Source organism: Palaemon carinicauda, chromosome 11, assembly GCF_036898095.1.
Source record: "Palaemon carinicauda isolate YSFRI2023 chromosome 11, ASM3689809v2, whole genome shotgun sequence".
In the NCBI taxonomy this organism is placed as follows: Eukaryota; Metazoa; Arthropoda; class Malacostraca; order Decapoda; family Palaemonidae; genus Palaemon; species Palaemon carinicauda.
The window spans coordinates 112,947,643-112,973,747 of NC_090735.1; the positions used below are offsets into that span (position 1 = coordinate 112,947,643).

Consider the following 26,105-nt stretch of genomic DNA (forward strand, 5'->3'; position numbering starts at 1 on the left):
AGTCCATCTTCTGGTTCATTAGAAACATCAACAGACAAAACATCAAATTTATTTGATGTCATAACCTTAACGTTTCTAATGGATGGTGGAGAGAGAGATGGAGGTCTCTCTCTTTTGCGATTAATAGATGGTGGGATTCGAGGTTTTTGCACCTTTCCCACAACAGGTGCATCAGTTAAGTTAGTCTTAAGTGGAACCTCCATCAGATCAGGCAAGGGCATGGCCTGAGAGAGGTTTGTATTACTTTTTGTAATGGCGGCTGAAGGCTGTACAGCAATGGGCAATGACCTAGTGCTAATACACCGTGGTAAAGCCTCTCGAGGTGATATGGTTACCTCGTTATTTGACATTTTGTCAGATAGTATACTTGTTTTTGAGCTATTGGCAGTGCTAGGTTGGTTTGATTTTAATGCCTTAGCATATGTATTTGATTTATTTAATAGTCTTTTGGCATGGGTCCCACTTATGTGTTCTAAGTTTGATTTGTTGAGGGCAGCTTCCTCCAACTTATATAGCTTGCAAATCTTGTCTGTGGATTGTGATTCGAGCTGCAATTTAAACACCTGGCTCCAAGTGCACACTCTCCATGGTAAGATTTGGAGCAAATACCACACATCTTCTCATTTTTGCAAACTTTGGACGGGTGCCCAAATTTAAAACTATTAAAGCATTGCAATGGCTTCTGCTTGAAGGGTCTTACAGTACTTTAATCCTTTCGTTCTCGATAATAATATGAAAAGGTACATCAGCATCCTGGAACGTAAGGATTATCATTGATGTACCTGGGACTTTATGAACTTTTCAAACATTTAATGGACACATGGCCAGTATCTCCTCCTCTGTAAAATCATATAGATCTCTGTTAAAAACTACGCCCCTTCCGTAGCTAAAATTTAGGTGGGGTTTGACATCTAACTTAATGTCATCATTACTTATTTTCATATTGGACAATATTACCGACTGTGTACTGGATTTGGCATGGATAAGGAAACTATTTTTTCCAAAACGAGATATATCGCCTGGTGCAATAGTTCCTACTTTTTTCTGAATCAATTTGCATATTTTAAAATAATTCCCTGTAACCCCCTTTGATTCAGCTATAAGCCACATCGGTGGTTTTGGATTTCTCTGGGAGGGCATGACTAAATCTGCGTCTTTTTCCAAAGCCTGTACACATCTAAATCTTTTGGTACCTTATCGCAGAGAGCAGCCGCGACATTCAAGTTATTAATTTTAATATTATTCAAATTACTTATTGCACTAAATGCTTCGTCATAACTACTATAAGATATCCATGAATCCCAAGTTTCAGCTTCAAGTTTCATCCTTATTTCTTTTATGCATCCATAGCATTCAAATGCTTTACATAGATCATCATAATTTGTTTTTATTGAAATTTGTGTAACATGGAGGATTCGAAGTTTCCTCGTGTTACCCAAATTACTCGATTTAGAAATATCAGTAGAATGGTCCTTTCCCGTTCCGAGGTCATCAACAGAGCTATCCCTTATCACATTAGCAGAGGTCGTCAACAGTGCCGGGGGAGAGTCAGCGTATCCAGGGGATGGGGGTTCGTTCCTTAAAGAATCCATAATACTAAAGAGAGAGAAAAGAGTTAGTTTGATGTACCTGCTCGAGAATGTTAGGCCATCACACGTCAGAAAGAAAATTTGCACTCTCCACTATCGGCACAATGAGAGTATACTTCCCAGATGGTCCACTCCATACCCTACCCGAAGGATAGCATTAAAACAGATATAGAGGCACAGGTGTAAGCTGAACCCGCCTGTTAGGACTGAGACCAAGAAATTATGGAATCATCCTCCCCATATCTATAATGACGGGCTTCCGGCCAAAAGCCGAGAGTCCTACCCCAAGCATTGGATCCCCCTGGATTCCGAAGACCCAACACTTGAGAATAGTTCCGCCAAAAAGGTCCAAACCATCTTCGGGATGGCTGAAATCATCCAATACTCTCACATATAGCTTTGAATGCAAACACCTCCCAACTGTGATACCTCCTCCCACTCATCAAAGCAGGCAGCAATAAAGGATGTATGAACATCCCCGCAGGGGCTATAATGGATGTAAAAACATCCAAGCCATAGGAGAAAAGGAAAAAAAAAAAAATAATAAATATATATGTACATATATACACACATATAGCCTAATGAGGGAAATTTTTCTCATAGAGTTTGGAAAGCAAGACTAAAGAAAGTTTGTGAAATTAGGATAAGGTCGAAGTAATACAGTGAACCCTCGTTTATCGCGGTAGATAGGTTCCAGACGCGGGCGCGATAGGTGAAAATCCGCGAAGTAGTGACAGCATATTTACCTATTTATTTAACATGTATATTCGGACTTTTAAAACCTTCCCTTATACGTAGTACTGTTAACAAACCACCCTTTAATGTACAGAACACTTAATGCATGTACTACAGCACCCTAAACTAAAACAGGCACAAATATTAAAGGCGATTTTATATCATGCGTTTCCTAAACACCTAAAAAGCACGATAAAAAATGGCAACCAATGTTTTGTTTACGTTCATCTCTGATCATAATGAAGAAACAAACTCATTTAGTGTACAGTACACATATATAGGTTAGTTTTTGCATCGATTATATTGATTATACAGTACTGTATGTTGATTTTTTTATTACCAATGTTTTAGTTTACGTATTTTTCTTAGGACTTCCAAATGAAATCTTTTTCTTTATGACGCCGCCTGAAACGACGGCGTGTACGCTCAGTAAACAACCACGCTCAGAACAAACAAGGCATTTAACGCGCATGATGATAGTGATAAATAATGATACAGTACATACAGTATTTACAGTAAAAGCATTTACAAAATATGTTACCTTACAAATATAAATTATACAGTACTTGTACGTAGCAAAGCAGGAAAACAATGAGAGAGAGAGAGAGAGAGAGAGAGAGAGAGAGAGAGAGAGAGAGAGAGAGAGAGAGAGAGAGAGAGAGAGAGAGAGAGATTGTTTTACGTACGAATGTAAATTTTAAACAAAAAAAATATGATAGGTTACAACATGTAGACTTTTAAAACCTTCCCTTTAACTTAATGCATACAGTACGTACATTACTAAACTATAAAACAGGTTAAAAATAAAAAATAAAGATTGTTACTGTACTCACCACGAAAGAAGTTCAAGAAAAACTTTAATGACGATGGCGATGAATTTGCTGCACAGTAGAAATGATGATGATGAAGCTGATGATGTGTTCTACTGTGCAGTCAATGATAGTATTTTACGTCTCTTCAGACGGAGGTGCCTTTTCCTGGGACACCTCTTCAACTTCTTCAATTTCTTCCGAAGGCGTACTAGCAGGAGGAACTGGCTCTTTTTTGCGAGGCTGGAAGAACATTGTGATCGGAAGTTGTTGCCGCTGCTTCTTTTTTCGATCCAAGAGCATCCTGTAGGGAGTCATGATGTCATCGACCTTATTTGAGAATTGCATCGAGCGAACCATATCCTCGTCCCACTCTTGTAACATTTCTTTCGCCTCCTTCATATGGTTGCAGAACTTGGCAAGCCGTTCTAATGTTAAGCCCGTTTCTTCGACATTTTCTTGGGTCTCTTCCTGGGCACCCTCACTCTCTTCCTCACTTGCCGATTTCGTCAGGTCTTCGAGGTCTGCGTCAGTTAGGGGCTGGGAATGGCAGTCCAACAACTCGTCGACGTCTTCAGTCGTCATGTCGCCAAACCCGTCACCCCCAATTATGGCAGCCAACTGCACAGATTTCCGTATTGCAGAGTGTTGGATTTCCGACGGAGTAAATCCCTTGTCGTCGTAAACAATCTCGGGCCACAACTTCTTCCAGCTCGCATTCACGGTTGCAGGTTTCATCTCTTGAAGTGCCTTTTGAATATTCTGCTGGCACGTGGCTATGGTGTACTGCCGTCAGTACGCCTTCAAGTTGAAATCTTCATCCTCGTCATCTTGGGCAGCATCCACACACGCAACGAGGTCCGCCAAGGTATTCTTTGTGTAGAGGGCCTTGAACGCCCTGATAACCCCCTGGTCCATCGGTTGAATTAATGACGTGGTGTTGGGTGGCAGGAACTCAACCTGAACGCCCTCACGCGACAGGTCAGTTGCGTGTCCACCAGCGTTATCCATAAGGAGAAGGATCTTGAATGGCAAGTCCTTCTCTAAGAGATATTCATGGACTTGCGGGATGAAACACTGGTGGAACCAGTTGGAGGTCAGCATCTTCGTAATCCATGCTTTTTGATTATGCATCCAGTACACGGGAAGGAGATTCTTATTTTTATTTTTCAAAGCGCGAGGATTTTTCGACTTATAAATAAGCCCCGGCTTTAACAAAAATCCAGCAGCATTGCCACACATCACGAGGGTAACGCGATCCTTGAATGCCTTAAAGCCAGAGGCTTTGGCTTCCTCTTTGAACAGGAAAGTTCGCGACGGCATTCTCTTCCAAAACAAGCCGGTTTCATCCATATTAAACACTTGTTCCGGCTTGTATCCACCTTCAGCGATAATGTTCTTGAAAGTCTGGTTCACGTAAGTTTCAGCAGCGGCAGTGTCAGCGGAAGCAGACTCCCCATGCAGGGAAACGCTTTTCAGGGCGAAGCGTTTCTGAAACTTCGCGAACCATCCTTTGCTGGCGGAAAAACGTTGTTTCTGACGCTGGGAATCAGTGGAGGTCCCTGGTTGAGGATCATCTACATCATCATCTTCTTCAGCATGGTCGCCATCGTCGTCATGAGGTTCCTTTGCCGCAAAATTCTCATACAAGCTCAAAGCCTTTGTTCGGATGGTGTTCGTATCCAACGCTATGTTCTTCTTCCGACAGTCGGCAATCCACACAGCTAAAGCACCTTCCATGCGTACGATCGTTTTATTACGCGTTGTAACGACTCGCTTCGCTGATCTGCTAAAGGTGATTGCAGCAGTCTTTCTAATGTTCGCCTCGTCCTTCTTGATGTAGCGAACGGTGGATTCGTTGATGCCAAAATGGCGGCCGGCGGCCGCGTAACTTCTACCATCTTTTAACATGTCGAAAAGCGTAACCTTCTCAGCTATCGTCATCATCCTTCGGTGGCGTTTAGGCTCACTACCAGCCTTACTAGAAGCAGAACCCTTGGGAGGCATTGTAACAGAAAGTTCAACAAAAAGTTCAACTTAAAACAGTCGCACACAGCACAGATTAAACTTCACAAACTTAAGAACGTCTACTCAGCAATACGCGGAAAGAGAAAGTGAACGATGCAGCCCCGCGAGAACTTTGATGCTGCGGGTAGAAGATGCGGGCAAAACACCAATCACAGGCTAGATAACAAAACTTGAGTTTTGATTCGTCATCTATCAGCGCTTGAACCAATCACAACCCGTCTTATACAGTACTATGGTGCGTTGGTTACTCATAGAAGATGTCCCGCGCACACTGAACGTACGTAGATTAAGTACAATACCGTAATAATAATAAATAATGATAATAATACTGTACAGTAATAATAATAATAATAATGATTAATAATAATAACAATAATAATTTTATTAACAACAACAACAATAATAATAATAATAACAATAATAATAAAAATTTACGTACGCTATTTTACGCCTCTCTCTCTCTCTCTCTCTCTCTCTCTCTCTCTCTCTCTCTCTCTCTCTCTCTCGTACGCTTACAGTATTCGAATTGTGATTTTTGCAACAAAGAATATTATTGGATGCAGTACTGTACTACGTACGTATACACACAAAAGATTCATGGAAAAGAAGCACATCCATTACAGTACACACCATTCTAATATGGTATGACTGCATCTGATTTGCGTTTCATGTTCGATTTAATTTTACTACGTACTGAATTATCGTATGATCACATTCTCTTTTCGTGTTTTATTTCTTTCTGTGCTGAATTATATATCATATGTAATGCAATGAACAATCAGTAAGAGCAGATATTACTAATTTAATGGAATTACAGGTAACAAAATATCGTATTTGGTTGTCTTCAGATTTCGCGGTATTTTCGAATTTTCCGGAAAATCCGCGATATGTATATATATATGGGTTATGGGAAAACCCCGCGAAGTGGTGAATCCGCGATGGTCGAACCGCGAAGTAGCGAGGGTTCACTGTATTGAGAAAAAGAAAAAGGTAAAAGAGAGAAATTTAGATTCGAACTGGGGGAGCAATTTCCCCAAGTTCGAGAGCCTTCTTGCCCGTCACCAAGTTTCAGCACGGGAATGAAATGCCGTGCTGAAGCTCAATGACTTCATCAAGGCATTCTCTCATCAAGAGGGCGAGAAGATGGAGAGGCTTGTTCTTTTGTGCTAATAGTGGGAGGAACGCTGGTCTCAGGAAGATCATCACTGCAACTGACGGGTTCCTGTGGGAAGAAACATACAGTTGAAGGTTACAGGATGACGATGTTCCAGGATGGCAGGTAGGGTTGTTGTTAGCAGGAGGCCGTTGGAGGGGCAAATGCAGGCAATTGCCCTGTCTACTTTTCCTGCCCAAATTTCTCCCATTCGGAGGCAGGCCACTCCCTGTACTCTGCGCAGGGGAAACCCTGCTCACAACGATGACCTCTACACGAAGGACACAGAGTGTGCGGGTTGGTATCCAGCGATGACATGAAGGTACCGCACTCAGCACCCTCACGCCCAGGACAGATCCGCATGAAGCCGATCCGAAAAAATCACGCACACCTGAAATGAAAAAGCAAAGATCTCCGATGACAGCCTCGGAAGAAGAGAGGCATGTCCACATCTATAGAGCCAAATGAAAATCTGGCGTACTTCACAGCTGTGAGAATATATAAAGAGGTGGCTAGGTAACCCCAAGCCTCCCCGTTCAAGCAGTTTGGCAGGGTTGCCACCTCGCACTTCAAGTCTAAGGGCTACCTTCCAGCTTTGCCGTAAGATAATCAAAATGAATAACTCCAGGTTTGTTATTATGGGAACAATTATAAATTCTGTATAAAAGGTTATATTCTACTGCAGCCTTTACTCAAAATGTTTCTCAACTAATTGTAACTTCCACTTCCATCACCAACAAAATTTTCTTTTCAGTTATTTCAACACTTATGCCATACCTTTAATAAAAACTGCACTAATTCATGTAAAACCTCCTCTGTATCAGTATCATCAGTCATCCCCATATTGTCAGGTAGCAAACAATGTGTTCTTGCAGATTCTTCTCTGGCTGTATAGGCATAACATGCTGGTATGTTTGCTGGAAAAGAATACAGATGCAATAATTAAAACTACCAAAATGTTTCTAAAATCAATATTTGACAAGATATATATTTTATGTTAAAAAAAAGCACTTAAGAAAATTATCACGAATTTAATGGTACCATTCATAAATACAATAACTATCTACATAAGCACAAAATTCCCACCTGTTCCAGTTTAAAAACTAAGAGCATCATGATTAATATTAAAAAAAAAAAAAAACACAAAACCAAGATCAATCATATAAGATTCAAGACCTGTATCTAGAGATTTCTGTATGACGCTGAAAATTCTATAAAAAGAAAACCAGAGAACAAAGGCCCTTGAAAATGCCAAACTGCAAACTAGGGAACAGGTAACTATTTTAGATAATAAGGGAGTTCGCCATTACAGTAATGCCTATATATACAAAATTAATTGGCTCCATAGTGGCTATGTATCATGATTTTTTCGTATGAGTCACGTTTTACATGTAAATCATCCAAATTTGTTCAAAGCCCTATAAACACACCACATTAAATTTTATAATAAAGCTATAAGCATGATGAAATACAGCCAAATACATTTGAGTCACTCAATATATCTCGCCTAACTGTTAAAACCTGTAAATGAAATGGTTATTAAAACATAATACAACTAGAAAAACACTCCGAGAGTGCAGACCTTGGCCATGGCAGCTTATTTCTCGAAACCAACATACCTTTCCTAGAATCAATTAATCATATCCAGCTCTTTATATAAGTTTAAAATCACTAAGTTTCATTGCTTTACAATTAAAATTGTGGCCATATGATTGATGACCAGTATTTGACCTTTTGCTTGACCTTACTCTACCTTAAAATCAACAGCTCTTCACATAGGTTCAAAATCCCCGCAAGTTTTATTATTTAACGATTAAAATTGTGGCCGTATGGTAGAAGACCTGAATTTGACCTTTCGCTTGACTTTGACCTTGGACTCTTGCTTGACCTTCGACTTTGACATGTATTAATTGGCGAAGATTTTCATACACTCAAATATGAACCAAGATTGAAGTCTGTGAGAACAGTATCCAAAATTATGACTGATTACGTGAATTGGACATTTTGCTTGACTGTGACCTTAACCTTACAAAATCTACTAATTTCCACCTCTTTACACAAGTTTAAAACCTTTGAAATCCTACAAGTTTCATTGCTTTACAATTAAAATTGTAGTCGAATGGTTGATGACTGGCATTTGATCTTTAGCTTGACGTTGGACCTTTATATGTATTACTTGGCGTGGATTTTTATACACTCGAATATGAACCAAGTTTGAAGTGTATGACAATGATCTCCAAACTTATGACTGATTACGTGAATTGGACATTTAGCTTCACCGTGACCTTCCAAAATTTAATCATTTCCAGCTTTTTACATAACAGTTAATCACAGCAAGTTTCACTACTCAACAATTAAAATTGTGGCTATGAAGCTGTTTACAAACACACACAAACACAAACATTAAGGAGGTAATAATAAATGGAAAATAATACAATACATACAATATAATACTGTACAACTAACTCTTACTATACAGGTACATTTTCTGCCATGCATAAACAACCCGTTTTCTTCAACTCGTGCATATTTTCAACAATAACTATTTTGTTCAGTGAGACAATATTAATTGGCGATACGTCAATAAATAACCTAAAGTACCTTTTTTTTAAAACCTGTATATCTAGGCTTTTTAATTGTAACAAGATTTCTTGATGTTAATATGTACGTGAACTTACTTTGTAGAATGAATAAACTTTAATTGTTCAGTAAATAGTTTGTTTTTAGTGGTTATTTATTGACCGAAATGAGATAAAAATATATCCTATTGTTTCGATATGCGTAGTACCATTGTGTGTTCGTACATACAATAGTTCTTTTTTTTTTTTCTAAATGCGCAATATAAAATTAATTACAAATAATCAATTATGGCATTAAAATGTTACGATCTGTTATTTATTTACCGAAATGAAAGAAAGATATAAGGCTAATGTGTTTGATAGGCATAATAGCTTTGTGTGTTCGTACATACAATACAGTTCTATTCATTGTTTTTTCTTTTAAAAAATGTACTTAGATAAAAATTAAAAGTAAATAAATAATCCTGACATTATAAGGGAAAATGTTACGATCAGTTATTTATTTACCAAAATGAAAGAAAAATACATCGCTAATATTTTGATATGCGTGGTAGCATTGTGCGAACGTACATCCTGTACACACACACATACAGTACTGTTAATTGTGTTTTCTAGCTTAAAAATGTACGTAAAGATATAAAATACAGCAGGACCTTACGGCGGTAACTAGCATCAAGGTAGGGAGATATACAATGTAAGAGAAGGAAAATGGTGGCGAGTTCGTAGTTTGGTGGCGCACGAATTTTAAAATTATTCTCGGCGGCTGGGTAAATCACGTTTTGTATCATGAAATTTTAGTCATAATATGAGGCAATAAAATCTTCGCATCTAGTTTCGTATCATGAATTTTTTGTATACAGAAATTTTCTTATCAAGAAGTATCCCTATTTGTGCAAAAAGGACCTTTCTTTGCTATGTGTAAAATAACTGAAAACAAGGAACTTATAACTCTGCTGTCTTTGTAAAAGCTAAAGGAAAAATAGCACTCGAGACCCAAGTTCAATAGGCATCAAGATCTAGAATTTATTAATTTCTTGGGACCACTATGATAAAGTCTGTTCAACTTCAGGAAACAGAAATGAGGCATATTGAGATTCTCATAGCTATGCCTACTTTCACTTGTATGTACGGAAATGGGCTAGAAGATCCCGTACTTTGGCTTAGGTGGCCATTCAGCACCCATGTGTAATGGGGAACAAACTGCACTTGCAATATGAAGGACAAGTTAAGAGGCTGGACAGCAAGAAGGAAGAGGGGAGGTGGGAACACAGATAGAAGGCTATAAAGTGAGAGCAATAGTGGGTGAAAGGCTGCTGTAAAGACCTTTAAGTAATGTCAAGCAATGCAACTGATGGCTCTACACTCATCTGGAGCCATTTCCTTTGGATCATGAGCGAGCCATCTGGTTTAAGAAAAGGAACAATTGTTAAAAGTCTACACCAAACCATGCACACTTGAGGATAGGATGCAATTCTGTTTGTGAGGTTTACCAAAAATGTTTTCTTCTATTGTCAAACTGTGATAATTTTCTATTTAAGTAGGTATGCTGCCAAATCTAATACTGTTGGAAATAAATCTCCAAGTTCCTTAATGAGCAAATACTCTGAGGATCCAGAGATCTCTGCAAAACCTTCCACTCACATAGAAAGGAAAAAAAGCCTCAGGCCTGCAGCTAATGGATCCGTATTCTCCACAAAATGAACAAACCCATTGCATTAAAATAAGAAAGTTTACAAGGTGTTAAGCCCTGCCTCAAGAAGCACAACAGGGGCTATGATAATGGCAGTAGGTGTGTCACCATTTTAGGTTTGTAAGATTTCTACACCCAACTTTGTTACACTTAACTTTGTTTTCACTCATCTGTAGTAGAAAATTCCTAAGTGAAAGTAATCATTAGTAATCCCTACAAGGAGAGGAGCTTACCTTCTTCCATCCCCAAGGTATCATACTACTACTACTATACTTGCCTTAACGTGAAAATGAAAAATACTACGGGCTGCAAGTAAGCAAGAGTCCATGCCTAGCCATTAGGGCCAGGCAATCTGCATCAACAAAGGGGTCGAATAACTCAACTGAAACGAGTATAAAAGGCTAAGCCCCTTTATCAAATATCATTAAATAGTCAAACTTTCAGACTAGTTGAGAAGTAAGTTTACATCAATCAACATATTCCATCAAAGAACAATAAGAAGTCCAATATGGTGAATATGCCGAGTGATGCATTGGGAAAAAGAATGCCAAAATGGTCCAATACATGTAAGATGTGGCATTCCATTGTTAATTCACAACAGCTTATCAGGATATGCGATGCATGTCAAACATCCTACCTGCGCTGAAGTGCAACAAAAAATAAAAAATAGACACAAGAGGTATTCTGCTCAACATGCTTAGTCAGGATAGAAAATATAATTAAGTCGAGACTGAATCTGCAAATAGTTGAAGAAGAAGAGAAAAATGAACAGGATATGTGTAAGCATGCAGAGGAAATCATTGATACAACTTATGATGCCATCCAAATACATACAAAGAAATAAGTTATCAGATGGAAACAAATAATAGACTCAAGAGACACTACCCAGACCTACATACTTTTAGGGAAGAGCAAGAACAAGAAAAAAAAAAAGAAAAAGAAAGATATAGTCTGAAATTCACTGAAGAAGGAATTGCAGATTTGGCAAAGTATTCTACTACAAGCATCCAAAGACATGCCATAATTATGATATACGTGGTAAATGTACGTATTTAGACGGATAAGGAGACAAATGCAGAGATCTCCATCGAAAAATATGCAAAAACCTGAAAGATGGAAAAGGATGCAAATTCAACAAAAACTGTCGATATATGCATCCTGCAACCATGAATGAAAGTCAGGAAACTCGGCAAACTGAAAAGAAAAATGAAAGCAAATATGAAACAAACAAAAACAAAAAAAAAACAAGCCAAGTATATACCGCGCTAAACACAAAAGGCCCCAAGATATGATGCCCTTCAACTCAAATATGCACAATTACAGCCCACCTACAAAGAATGCATCTATAATGCCAGGGGTTGGTCCAGATATGGGGATAATTGCAAGTGTATACACAAAAATAAATATGAAGGTGAAAGAGCAAATATAATAGAAAATTTGGCATTTTTAATGGCAGAATTCCAGGAAATGAAGAAAAGAACATCATATCAGAACAGGAAGGAAGCATGGGAGAATCCATATTATTACCAATATTAAATAATGGGGATGAAACACAAACCATAATAGTGATGAATGCACAGGGTTTAGTCACGAGCAACTTTATAAGGAAAATAGAGTTCTTAGAAGAACTAACCAAAATTGAAAAAAATAGATATATCAAATATAAGTGAAACATGGTATTCCCGAGACTGGCAGTGATGACCAGATAAAAGGTTTCCAAACATATAGATCAGACAGAACAAATAGGAATCAAGGAGGAACCGCAATATATGGAAGAGACATAAATCAAGGAAAAGTGTGATAAATACAGCAACACAGAATGTGAATTGATTGCGGTAGAATTTGAATTTGAAAAACTAGTGAACATTGTAGTTTACAGACCCCCAAATAATTAGGAGTTTGACATAATAGAAAAAAAAATAGATGATATATGTAGAAACCATAAAGACTGGAATATACTCTTATCCAGAGATTTTAACTTTCCTTTCGTGGATTGGAAAGAATGGATAGAAGAAAGTGGTTGTATATATATGAATAAAAAAGAGAGTAATAGCGCAGAAGATAAGAGGCAATGTGAAAAGCTTCAAGATATGCTATTAAAACATAATGTGCAACAAATAAACCACAATCCAACAAGAAAGGAAAATATCCTAGATTTAGTATTTGTGAATGAGGTAAATTATGTTAAAGAAATAATAGTGAATAAAACGGGAATTTCAGACCACAATGTCATAGAATTAATAGTCCACTCCAAAGCAAGTGATCACAGAGATAATCAAAGCATCAAACGATGGGAAGGATATGGAAAACATAATTTTCATAGTAAGAATATAAATTGGTCAGAAATAAATGAAGAATTGAAGAAAGAATTGAAAAATGTATTCGTAAGTGATAATATACAGGTAAATGCAGATATACTATACAAAATACTGGAGAAAATTAGTGAAAAATATATACTGAAAAAAAAAAAAAAAAAACATCAGACATGCATACCAAGAGACAGAAGGATCTTATTTCAGAAAATTAGAGTGGAAGAAAAATCTTGCAAAAGAAAATATGTATGGAAAATGATGGAAATAAAAAGTAAGACAGAAAATGCAGAATAAAAAATTATACAATCGAAAGAAAATGAAAAAGGGACTTAGAAGAAAGGACACTTCAAAAAATCAAGAAAAAAAACACCCAAAGTACTTTACTCCTGTGCAAAAAAGATGAATAAAGGGAGATTAGAAATAGGCCCTCTAAGAATTGAAGGACGGTTAACGAATAAAAAAAAAGGAAATATGCAACATATTAGCATAAAAATATAAGAGTGAGTTCACACCAAGAATTGCGAATGAGAATAATGAAACAAAAGAGAGAAGAAAATGTTGAATATCAAACAGATACAGATATTAATGAAGCAGATATTGTCAAGGCTATAAGCGAAATTAAAAATAGATCAGCGGAGGAACCAGATGGAGTTCCAGCGATTTTGTTAAAAAAAACTGCACACACTATCGCGAAGCCGCTTGCAATACTGCTAAGACAAAAAGTAGATATGAGCGAGAAATATGTTAAACATAAATTAGCTTATATAACCCCTATTTTCAAAAGTGGATCAAGACTAGAGGCAAGCAATTATAGACCTGTTAGTCTCACATCACATATTATGAAAGTGTATGAAAGGGTACTAAAAAAAAAAAATGATGAATCATTTGGTTAAAAATAATTTATTTAATATAGGTCAACACGGTTTTCATAACACACTATGAAAACATATACAAAAATATGATAAATGAAAAGGACACAGATGTGATCTATCTAGATTTTACAAAAGCCTTTGACAAGGTAGACCATAATATATTAAGAGAAAAAAAATGAAACAGCATAATATTGTGGGAAAATGGGTAAAAGAATTTCTGCAAAACAGAAAACAGATAGTGGTACCAAATGACAAGAAATCAGATGAAGATCAGGTAATATCTGGCATGCCACAGGGTACGGTATTAGCTGCACAGCTGTTTGTTATTATGAACTCAGACATAGACTGTAATGTTAAAATCTCTGTAGTAAGAATTTTCACCGCTGACACAAGAATAATTAGAAAAATTACTTGTGATGAAGATAGGAACTCACTACAAAGAGACCTAAAAAAAAATATGAATGGACGGAGATAAATAGGATGGTATTTAACTCCGGTATATTCGAATCGATAAACTATGGAAACTGAGAAGGATTGATTGATTAAAAGTTTTCTGGCATTCTGACATCTAAGGTCATTGACGCCGATAGCATTTATTATATATGAAAAATAAAAGAGAATTCAATTAAAACCATAAAAGTTAAGAAGTTAAGAAGTCATTATAATAGTTAAATAGTTTTCAGAAGACCTGCTTCTGAAATAAATCTAAAAATGCCGCTCCCATAGTAGGAGTCATCATGTCCAAGAATCTTGGCACGGATGAACCTGCCATTCTCACCTCGAGCCTCAAACAGATATACATTTCTTAAGTTATTATAATGAGGGCATTCGGTCAACAAATGCCTAACTGTTAAAGGTACTAAACAGTCCTCCAAAACTCGGTTGGTGTTGGCCCTTCAGCAGAAACTCGTGTGTCAACCGTGTGTGACTAATACGGAGACGACAGAAAGTCGTCTCACATTTTCGGGATATCATGTTATACCTCCAAGGTGATATGATATTTGTTACTTCCCTCATTTTATTGCCATCTTGACTATCCCAGTGCTGTTGCCATTCATTACAAACCAATTTCTTGATGTAAGGTAGGAAATCATTACAGGGAATGGGATACCTCCTTGGTAGAAACTCAGATGCCATACTGTATTCTTTGCCAGTAATTCTGCCTTCTCATTCCCAGACACACCTACATGTGCTGGAACCCAACAAAATCGAACTGTTATACCTCTCCGTCCAATAATAAAAAGCCATTCTAAAATCTTCAAAACTAGAGGGTTACTAGAATTAAAAACTTACTTGAAGAACATTCCTTGCATCACTAAAAATTGTAAAATCCTCCTCCTTTTCCAAAGCTATTTTCTCAATAGCGGTTAGTTTGCCATACAGTTCGATAGTAAATATGGAAGCTGTTAGAGGAAGTGCACCTCCACAATTAAAATCATTATTATGTAATCCAAATCCAACGCCAGCATCAGATTTGGAGCCATCAGTATATATAAAAGTCGATCCCCTAAGTTCTGCAACATGTTCCATAAAAAGAGGCCTGGATTCTAGGTCAGTCATATTTTTCTTAACACCAATAAAGGGATTTTGACGAAGGAAAAATCTATTTCTGGGAAGAGACCTGTGACGCCCAGTGAAAGAAGTCCTTTACACTTTTCGAATATAAATCTTCCAAATATACTAGAGAAAGATAAAAGCATGGAATGCAGAGGTTACTACCCTCGCGCGATCACCTTGTGGGTGTCGTGTATACAACAGGGGCGTGTGAAAACCACTATTCGCAGGCTGTCTTCCATTTAGATAATCCCTTCATCAAAGGGGAGGGCCGTGACAGGCCCTAGAGAACACAGTTGGACTACCCCACCGACACCTACCACGCGCGCCCTCCAGGTCATCCTTCTGCAAGAGCATATGGCTTGGCAAGGAAAAAAAAAGGGGGTGGGTCCGTACAAAACAACCGGGAAGGGTTTCACCGGGCGTCACAGGTCTCTTCCCAGAAATGGATTTTTCCTTCGTCCAAATCCCTTTCCTGGGGCGACCTGTGACGGCCGGTGAAAATGTACCAGAGAATGGCTTTCAAGCCCAATACAATAATAACATAATAAGGAGAATACAAACACCATGTAAGCCAATAATATAATACTGTAAGTAAACATAAAATTACAAACTAGCCAAAGGACATAGGGGACGTAAGGCTAAAATAATTATGAGGACAAGGAATCATCTGAGTGTCCAGTGGCAAAAGGTATCAATCTTACATGTCTAAGCATATCTAAACATTAAAGGAATGGTAAATACAATAACAGTTAAATCATAGCAATTAAACATGGTAAATAACTTAGGGCTAACGAACCACCCAGGAGAGTGGCGACGTGGTGTGAGTGGCGGGTAGGAGGGAGGAGAGAACAGATGGAATAAAGGAATAATCAGAGATTAATGGGGAGAGATAAGACTCCCCGCTGCAACCGTAGGGTATTTAAAGGCCTGTAAGTTCTTTAGATAGTGGCGTTTGAAAACCATGGGAGATTTCCAACCCGTATATTTTTTAAGGTCATCAAAGTCCATGTTCTGGAAGTAATTGATGGAGGTAGCTATTGACCGTATATCGTGAGCATGGGGAAATTATTCCGGGTTAGCATGTTTAATGAAGTAGAGGATTTGTTGTCTGATACCTTGAATGGTCATAGTACCCCCTTGTTCCCTGATAAATAAGGGGCCAGACGAGCGGGTGGCAGATCTAGCTAAAAAGGCCCTGAGAGTAGTGACTGGACACAGCGAAGGATCCTGGGGAAGAGAGATAATCTTTCAAGGGAACCACCTATTTTGCGGGTCCTCATTTTTAGCTAGGAAAGCTCTGTCTGGAGAAAGCAGTACTTCGCCTGTAGGGAGGAAATCTATGTTTTCCGGGTTACATGAGAGAGCTGCTAGTTATGAGATTTTAGCACCTGAGGCCATAGCCGTTAGAAATAGAGTCTTCCTAAGCAGAGTGATATAAGAGCAGGACTCATTGTCTGTGTCTGACGCAAGTTTGAGGACATCGTTCAGAGACCAAGAGACTTTTTGTGGCCGATCCAAAGGTCGAAGCCTAGCACACGCTTTTGGAATAGATGAGAAATAGGAATCTGCCCGGTTAATGTTAAACCCAACAAGGAAGATCTTCTTCAAAGCTGACTTGATGGTGGTTATAGTGCTAGCTGCCAGGCCCTTGTCAAATAGGAACCTAAAGAACGAGATGGCTAAATTCGGAGTCATACGAGTATGGTCTGAATTCTTTAGGAAATCTGCTAATTTCTTAACGGCCGAATCATATTGACGAATTGTCGAGTCCCTTTTGTCCGCTTCAATGAAGAGAACGTTTTCCGGGTCAATGTTTGTGTCTTTACGAGCTGCAAACTTCATGAGTCCACAAAGTTAGGGTTTTGGCTATCCTTGAGGAATCTGACACAGTCTGTGTTTGGATTACTTGGGTCAGTTTGGGGAATGGAATCCGGAAGGGTCGGAGTTTCAACTCGAGGAGGAGAGGAAACCAACTGCTCTTTGGCCAGTGAGGGGCTACTAAAGCCACTGCCCCCGGAAGGAGCGTAGTTTGTGCAATACTTTCATTAGAAGATTCACTGGTGGAAATAGGTAAATCTTTCTCCAATGGTTCCAATCCAGGGTTAATGCATCTATGGCATAAGCCTGAGGGTCCATGTTTGGTGTCACATAACACGGAAGTTTGTGATTCATCTGAGTTGCGAATAGATCTACCTGGAGGCCTGGAACCAGTCTGAGTATCCACTGGAATGAAATTATGTCTAGAGACCATTCTGATTCCAGTGGTTTCGTCCTGGATAGTGAGTCCGCTATCACATTCTGGACTTCCGCTAGGTGAGTTGCTGACAGGAACCAGTTCTTTTCTGTTGCCCAGGCGAAGATAGTGACCAGGATCTGATTCAGGTTGTGCGACTTGGATCCTCCTCTGTTGATGCAGTATACTACGGCTGTGCAGTCTGAGACTACTCTGATGTGGGTCGACCTCGGAGGAGAGTCTCTCTTCAGGGTCAAGAACACTGCCATGGCTTCAAGAACATTGATATGGAAGTGTTTCATGGCGGGTGACCAAGAGCCCTGAAACATCTGATGTTCGTAGTAACCCCCCCATCCACTCAGAGACGCGTCTGTATGAATTGTCACTTGTGGAGGTGGGAATTGAAGAGGAACCGATTTGGAGAGGTTCTTCGGTTTGGACCATGGCTGTAGCCTCATTTTCCAGACAGAGGGGATCTTCGAGACCTTGTCTCTTAAAGGTACTGTAGCTCTCTTTCTCCAAACTCGATTGATGTCTTTGAGTTTGGCTTTCAATAGTCGATCTGTTACTGAAGCGAATTGAAGAAGGCCGAGGATTCTTTCTAAGGCTCTTCTGGACACCTGTTTGTGTTTGAGAAAATTCTTGATCTTGGAAGCTATTTCTCTTACCTTTTTGGGAGGTAGAGACAGCTTGTGCTTTGAAAGGTCCCACTGAATGCCTAACCATTCGAAGTGGTCTGATGGTAGTAGGCGGGATTTTTGGAGATTGACCCAAAATCCCAGGTTGGCGAGAAAACGAAGTACTTTCTTCGGAGCTCTGTTGCATTCCAGGGCCGACCGGGCCCAAATGAGCCAATCGTCCAGATAAGCAACGATTTGAATCCCTTGGTTCCTGAGTTGTTCTAACACTGTCTCTCCCAGTTTTGTGAATATCCTGGGTGGAATGTTGAGGCCGAAGGGCATGACTTTGAACGCAAAGGCTTTCCTGCCTAGACGGAAACCTAGGTAAGGAGAGAAGTTTCAAGCTATTGGTATGTGATAATAGGCGTCGGTAAGATCGATAGAGGTGGTGACGGCCCCACGGGGAAGTAAGGTCCGTACCTGAGAGATAGACAAAATCCGGAACCTGTCGCAGAGGATGTAAGAATTTAGCTTTGACAAGTCCAGGACCACTCTCAATGCCGACGAGTCTTTCTTCGGAACTGTGAACAGGCGGCCTTGGAACTTCAGCGATCGAACCTGTTTGATTGCTTTTTTCTTGAGTAACTCTGTGGTGTACTCTCTCAGTATGGTAGTGGGTTGCTGGAAGAAGGCCACTGGTGGAGGAGGAGAACCTTGTGACCATTTCCACCCCTAACCTTTGGAGACTATGCTGTGAGCCCACGGACTGAAGGTCCAATGGTCTCGAAAGTGGTAAAGTCTACCCCCTACCGGGACTATACCATTGCGAGGGAGTGAATCTAGGTCCTTTCCCTCCTCGAGCACCCCTTGTCCTAGGTCCGCCTCGTTGACGGAACTGTCCTCTACCCCTGTAGCTACCTCTCTGGTGTCCACGAAAGGGACCTGAGGGTTCGTAGCTAAGGTTGTATGCGGGTGATGGCATCCAAACTGGGTTGGGTTGTGTACCTGGGGGAGCAGTGAGGTAGACCACCTGTTGAGGGGGATTCGATTGTAGAGTCGACGAAGCAGTGGGAGACTGTGATGACGAGTGGGTAACAGACGATTGATGGTAGTGACCTCGGTTCGTCTTGTAAGGGGCAAATCTCTGTTTCTCCTTGCAAATCTCTGTTTCTTCTTGAAGAAGGTTTGCTTTTGGGCTTCAACCTTCCTTTTGGCAGTGAGGCCCCACCTCGCTTGCAAATTTTGGTTTGCTCTCGCAGCGTCTTGTAGAACCTTGTTCACCTCCTCCTGAGGAAAAAGGTTCTTACCCCAGCAGGGGGAAGCTTTCAGCCTGTTCGGTTCATGTCTGATCGAGGCCTCAGATAGAGCGTGTTTCCTGCAACTAACCCGAGCCGAACAAAACTCGTGTAGGTCGATTTGGAAGGACAGACAGGTTCTTCGTGAATACCCGGAACAAGGTCTCAGTCGGATAAAGCGAGGCTAGAGACTCCACGGAGGTAATGGAGTGGAGACATCTAGCTAACCTATTCCGTGCCTCAAACTCAGTCTTGAGAAGATTTTCCGGTAATTTGGGAAGCTTCTCGGAAAACAGATTAGAGGCGCAGTCTGGGTCTGACTTCCCTACTGTGAAAGTAGAGGGGGCATCGTCCCAGATAGTAGCAGTACTCGGGATGAGCATGGAGGTGGGGTCCGTCTCGTTAAGAGCCGGCATGGCAGAACCTTCTTTGATAGCTTGAAAAGTAAGACCTGCCACTTTATCTGTAATAGGTAAGATAATAACGGGAGAAGCTGTAAATATGGTGTAGGCTCCTTTGTGTGGGGTGAGCTTGGAATTAGTGCACCCCCAGTCCGACAACGTCCTGGCCCAGAGAGATTGGGCCTGCTCTTTAGGAAATATTACTGTTTCCTTCGGTACCTTGTCTAACCTAAACAAGGCGTGTTCTTTCAATCGGATGAAGCCGTTGAATGGGAATTCTAGTCCCGGAGGGTAAAATTCTAGGTCCTCTAGAGGGCGGGTGCCTATGCCCTCCAGAGTTATGGCACCATCTATATATGGAGCATGTAAGGCAAACCTCCAAGGGTTGTTTTTATCGAAGGGGGATAACTTCGATGCGTCTGGGGCTGAAGGAGGAGGCATCTGAGTTCCTGAACGGATCAGATTCACCACCATATCTTTGAGCTCCGTCATAGCTCCTTGGTTTGCCCTAGAATGTTGTTGTAGACGCTGTTGTATCTGCTCTATCACAATATCCCTGACCATGGCGGCGGATAAGGCGGGCTCCCGAGCCCGATCCGCTGACGAAGCCCTGGACTTAGTGGACTTCGTCTTTTTAGTAGTCACGGTTTTAGGTAAAGTAATATGAACATCAGGATACTTTGAGGGTCCCGGGACCGGTGACACTGATAATGGCAAAGCTGAAGGCTTAAAGATACGTAGTAGCTTCACCTTGGGTCGTACAGGAACGGAGGGATCCCGAGGAGAAGCCGTGAAAGGAAGCAGTAGAGGAAGAAGTGAGGGATGAAAGGGGGTCAACCAACTCATCACCACCTACCTGCTCATCCATGGGTTCGTCGTCCAAATCTAGAAAGGACGCGTCCTCCATCAATAAAACTTCTTCCTCCGTTGGAATGGTTGCTCTAACCGCCTCAATTAACGGGGCCGCTGTCTCGGGTGGAACTGCTGCAGTAGTAGAGCCCGGGAATAGGCGAGAAACCATGTCTCCATCAAGGAGATAGGGTGCGCCTGACGGTGCATTCCTCCCAAAACCTGACACCCACGGACGGAGAGTAGCTCTTGTCTCCCGGAGAGATTCATCATCAGCCTGAAAGAGGTGAGGGGATTAATGATGAAGCAATAATCGATGTAAATATATAAATACCAATTAATTCATCGCAAAGGATATTAACAGGAACAAACTAGAACCAACTTACATCCTCGCTCAGGAGTAGGGATGACAGTTCGTAGCAGAGCGTCCATGACTCCGGGAACCATACCATGTAGGGGGCTTGTCCCTGTTCCCGAGAGAAGGATATGGCGCAATGTGTATGGGACCGGCATAGATCATGGCCCAGGGGATCAGTAAAGGCAGCGGAGCAGCCCTTGGCAGCGCCGCGGACTTTCTGTAAAAGAAAGAAGACATAAGTCTGGATGTTCCTTGAGACTCTGGTCAGTGAACAGATGAATCAACAGAAACAAATAAATTTAATCATGTGCGAGTAATATGTTAGCTAACAATTTAATATATTAACAACCAGTAACCACGTAACATGTAACTATAAACCTCATCGGTAAAAAAATTTTAACTCCGGTTCTGATCGTCTGATTGATCTCTGTTTGTACCGGAGATCCGACGACAAAGGACCGTCATCGTGAAATCGTGAACCTCAGCGGTAAGATAATATTAACCTCAATGCTGAACGTCTGTGTTATCTCCAGTGAAGCCGGAGATTTGATGAAAAAAGGACCGTAATAATGTAATTGTGATTAATCATGACAAAGGTTCGTGTGCACAAGGCCAAAGCCGGAGTCTGAGTGCCGGATTTCACCGTTGCACTCCAAATATCTGACTAGTTCTCACCCAATGAGTATCAATTATAGCGGAATATAACTCAAGGCGGAGCTACGGGTGTCGGCATAAAGTGATCCCAAAATAATGACTCATACACTAACGGAACCTATTAATAATGCTAGCTATATTAACAGTAACCACATCAATAAAACGTGAATATCATCAACTCAGAGAAGAAGAGGAGGCAGGAATAACTCGTGATCGTATAAAACGGAAAACGGGAAATCAAACTCCCCTACTCGAGCTTTATAAAGAAAACGAGAGAAAGGGTAACTCGTAACTGTAGTAACAGAAAACGAGCACTCTATGCTCATGCTCTCATGGTTACATAATAAAGAACCAAAATCACACAATAATATGATAAGAATAATGATAAAAAGAATAACGACAACGTAACAAATAAATATAAAGATATAGTCTAAAACGAGCACCTTCCTGAGGCGTGTACATAACTATAACAAAGACCAGATCGATATTCTTCGTTGGTCCAAATTGGACTTGCTAGCAAATAATTACCATAGTAAAAACAATAATAAATAATGATAATAAAATTGGTCATAAAACGTAAGTGATATAACCTAGATGACAGAGTACCAGATGGGCAATATTAACTTGAAAAACTACCTTAGCGAACAAAACCAAAATGGCTGCCGATACCGAGGCAGGCCAACCGCTTCCCAAACTAAAATCCACATTACTGGAAAAAGAACAAATTGCCCGGTACTGAAATAAACTGTCAAAACAAACTATGGTACTTAACATTGGTAAAGGTGAAGTAGCAGCGTCAGTCATGTTGAATTAACGACAATCACTTGCGAAAACACCGAGCAAAACAATTTACGACTTACCGGGCAAGTCCAAAACAGAAGGATGTCCTGGAGGGCGCGAGTGGTAGGTGTCGGTGGGGTAGTCCAACTGTGTTCTCTAGGGCCTGTCACGGCCCTTCCCTTTGATGAAGGGATTATCTAAATGGAAGACAGCCTGTGAATAGTGGTTTTCACATGCCCCTGTTGTATACACGACACCCACAAGGTGATCGCGCGAGGGTAGTAACCTCTGCATTCCATGCTTTTATCTTTCTCTAGTATATTTGGAAGATTTATATTAGAAAAGTGTAAAGGACTTCTTTCACCGGCCGTCACAGGTCGCCCCAGAAAAGTATTTACAAAAAGATACGTCAGTAATTTCCATGGAGGTGTTGATGATACCTTCAATGGAAGCACCTTAATTCTAATTATATCCAGATTGTTTAACAATTGTTTCACTTGAAACCCAAAAGGTTGAGGAGATTTTTGGTGCAACTCAAAGTATGTCTAATGCCTTACAAGGCTTGCAGTCTGAAAGGAAAGAATTAGGGAGTCTTTGCAATCTAAACCAATACTGAATAATAGAGGACATTCGGTAAAGGTCTATGGCAACTCCCCAGCATCAACAAAGAGACTTGTGATAGGCGAGGTTCTAAACGCTCCTGTGGACAATCTAATACCAGTATGATGTATGGAATCTAAAATTTTTAACTGGCTTGGGGTGGCTGAGGAGTATATTTCGTATCCATAACTGTTTTTAGAATGATTTATTGTTAATTTATTTACATCATTTATGTATTTCCTTATTTCCTTTCCTCACTGGGCTATTTTTTCCCTGTTGGAGCCCTTGGGCTTATAGCATCTTGCTTTTCCAACTAGGGTTGTAGCTTGGCTAGTAATAATAATAATAATAATTTTGGAAAAAATCAAGGCCTTATAATTTTAAAATAGTATTGCGGTCTGCCCCCCATCATGTATGGGACAATACTTTCAAAAATATTCAAGAGCCTCAAGACATTTAGCTTTAAATGCTTTTAAGTGAGAAACCCATGTAAACCTACAATCAAATACCAGCCCTAAAAATTTAGCTTCACGAGCACATGGGATCTGTTGACCTTTGATGTATATATCCGGGTCTGGATGTACTCCCCGGATACGACAGAAATGGACAATTGTAGTTTTACTTGTCGAGAACTTGACGCCCCACTGGATAATTTTATCAATAGAGAATTGTACTTTTATCTCAACCATTGCCATTCTACCTGCAGCAAATGATATGGAGAGATCATCCACAAATAATGTTGCGAGAACATCCCGGGGAATGACTGAGGATATCCGATTAATTGCTAGTGCAAAAAGGGTTACACTCAGCACACTACCCTGAGGAACTTCTCCTTCCTGGCATTTACTTTTTGATAGAGTTTCCCCAATTCTCACTTGGAAAACTCCATGTGAAAGAAATGACTGAATAAATAGTGGTAGTTCTCCTCTTAATCCAAACTCATGGATTTTTTCAAGTACTGTAAACCATATTTCCATGTGGTATCATGTGCCTTTTCAAAATCAAAAAAAGACTGTCACATGGTGCTGTTTGGAAGCAAAGGTTTCACAAATGGAGGACTCAAGTCGTATCAGCACATCAGTCGTTGAGTGCATTTTTCTGAATCCACCTTGAATGGGTGATAAAATACCCTTCTTTTCAAGGTACCATATCAGTCATACATAGACCATCTTCTCCATGATTTTGCACAAACAAGATGTCAATGCAATTGGCCTATAATTTCCTGCTAAAAACTTGTCCTTACCGGGTTTTAAAAGGGCTAAAATAATGGCTAGTTCCCAAACACTTGGATAACTATGATCATGCCATATTCTATCCAAAATCCTTAAAATAAATAACTTTGTATTAAAAGGTACGTGTTTAATCATTGCATATGGAATTCCATCGGGTCCAGGGGCTGTATCGTTACACGTAGCAAGATCAGAATCAAATTCTCTTTCAGTAAAAGGAGAATTGCATGACTCTTGCTTTCTTGTTGCAAAATTTAAAACTTTCTTTTCTTCAATGCTCCTATACTGGTGACCAGGAGCTGCTCCACACTTGCACGATACATTTGAAAAATGGTCAGCCAGGGCATTGCTAACTTCGGTTGCTCCAGTCATATACTGCCCATTTACCTATACCCTGGATAGGTATTGTTATTTGACCACCTTAATTAGGTATCGATGGGTTGACCTCGATCCGAGGTAACAAAAAATTCATAAAAAATTCATTTACGAAGCAATTCACAATCTTTTACTATTAAAAAAAAAAATCAAAGAATATTCTACTCTTCAAAAAAAGTAAATGAAAGCTAAATCTAAAATAAATAATTATTACAAATAAATTAAAAAATAAGTATAAAGAAAAAATGACTGCAAAAAAATTCACCTACAATCTAAATATGGAAATAAGCTAAACTATTCCAAGCACTTATTCTACGATAATTGAGCACCATTTACTGAGATCGAGGGGGGGGGGGGGGGGAGGAACCATAAGAGAACGTGTCCTGATGAGAAATTTTTTTTTTTGGGGGGGGCTAAAAAAATCTATCCTCTTTTCAACACTTTTCTGTAGTAGGTAAATGACATATTTAGTGACTAAAATTTTTACAGGATATTGTATTATCATACAACAAAAAATGTGGAAAAGAATATGCACTTGGATATTATTTAGTGCTTTAAAAATGATTGCTGAGCATCTTATTTATGCATGAAAATATCAGAAATTTTATAAAAAGGAGGAATAAATAAAGCTATGCCAGCTTGTTTCAGATATGCTCACAAAATGGCAGCCAACCACACCACCATGGAAGGTCAAATCTGCTACCTGAAATAGATAAAGATATGTCAATATCAGCAAGTCATTTACTTATAAAATTCTTCGAGGCTTTGCAGAAAATTATTAAGGTAGCAAGAATGAAGTTATAGATTATTTTGTAATTAAATATAATAAAATAATAATTATAATAAAGTTATCATAAAGCTCCAAACTTATAAAAACTGGAGCTATTTTATAAAAACATACGGGGTAGAAGACATTCAAAAACACTTTACGACAATCCTTTTTCATATAAGCCTAAACACTACTGCACATTCAATAATTATATAAAAATTTGATATTACACAACTTACCTTAATTAGGTATTGATGGGTCAAGCTCGACCCGAGGGCATCTCAGAAATAGCACAAGGGAAAGAGCCGAGATGAAATGCGTCCTCACCCGACTGCTGCGCACACTGAACTGAGGTCTCGCAGGTCGATATCACTCGCAACTAATACGGAGGAAAAATTATGGCAAAAAAAAACTTTTTTTTTCTAAAACACACCTATCCAGTGTTTTAACACAGGTAGGTGAATTTGCCTGCAATCTTTTTGGCTTTCCTCCACACAGATGATGTTGGTGTTCTACTCTTAATGGAGGAAACAAATGACATCCAAGACTGGCGCCTAGCTTCTTTCATGGTACGACGGAACTGTGCTCTACATTTCTTGTATATGACTAAATTCTCCT

At 39.7% G+C, this 26,105-nt stretch overlaps 1 protein-coding gene across 1 annotated transcript in view; it reads right to left on the minus strand.

Annotated features, from left to right (window-relative positions):
* LOC137650123 (protein maelstrom homolog) overlaps window positions 1–26,105 on the minus strand; it is a 418,726-nt gene that overhangs the window by 314,940 nt on the left and 77,681 nt on the right. The window contains exon 4 of the mRNA XM_068383256.1: window positions 7,092–7,231. Within this exon, the coding sequence (XP_068239357.1) occupies window positions 7,092–7,231 (140 nt within the window). The remainder of the gene's footprint in view (window positions 1–7,091; window positions 7,232–26,105) is intronic.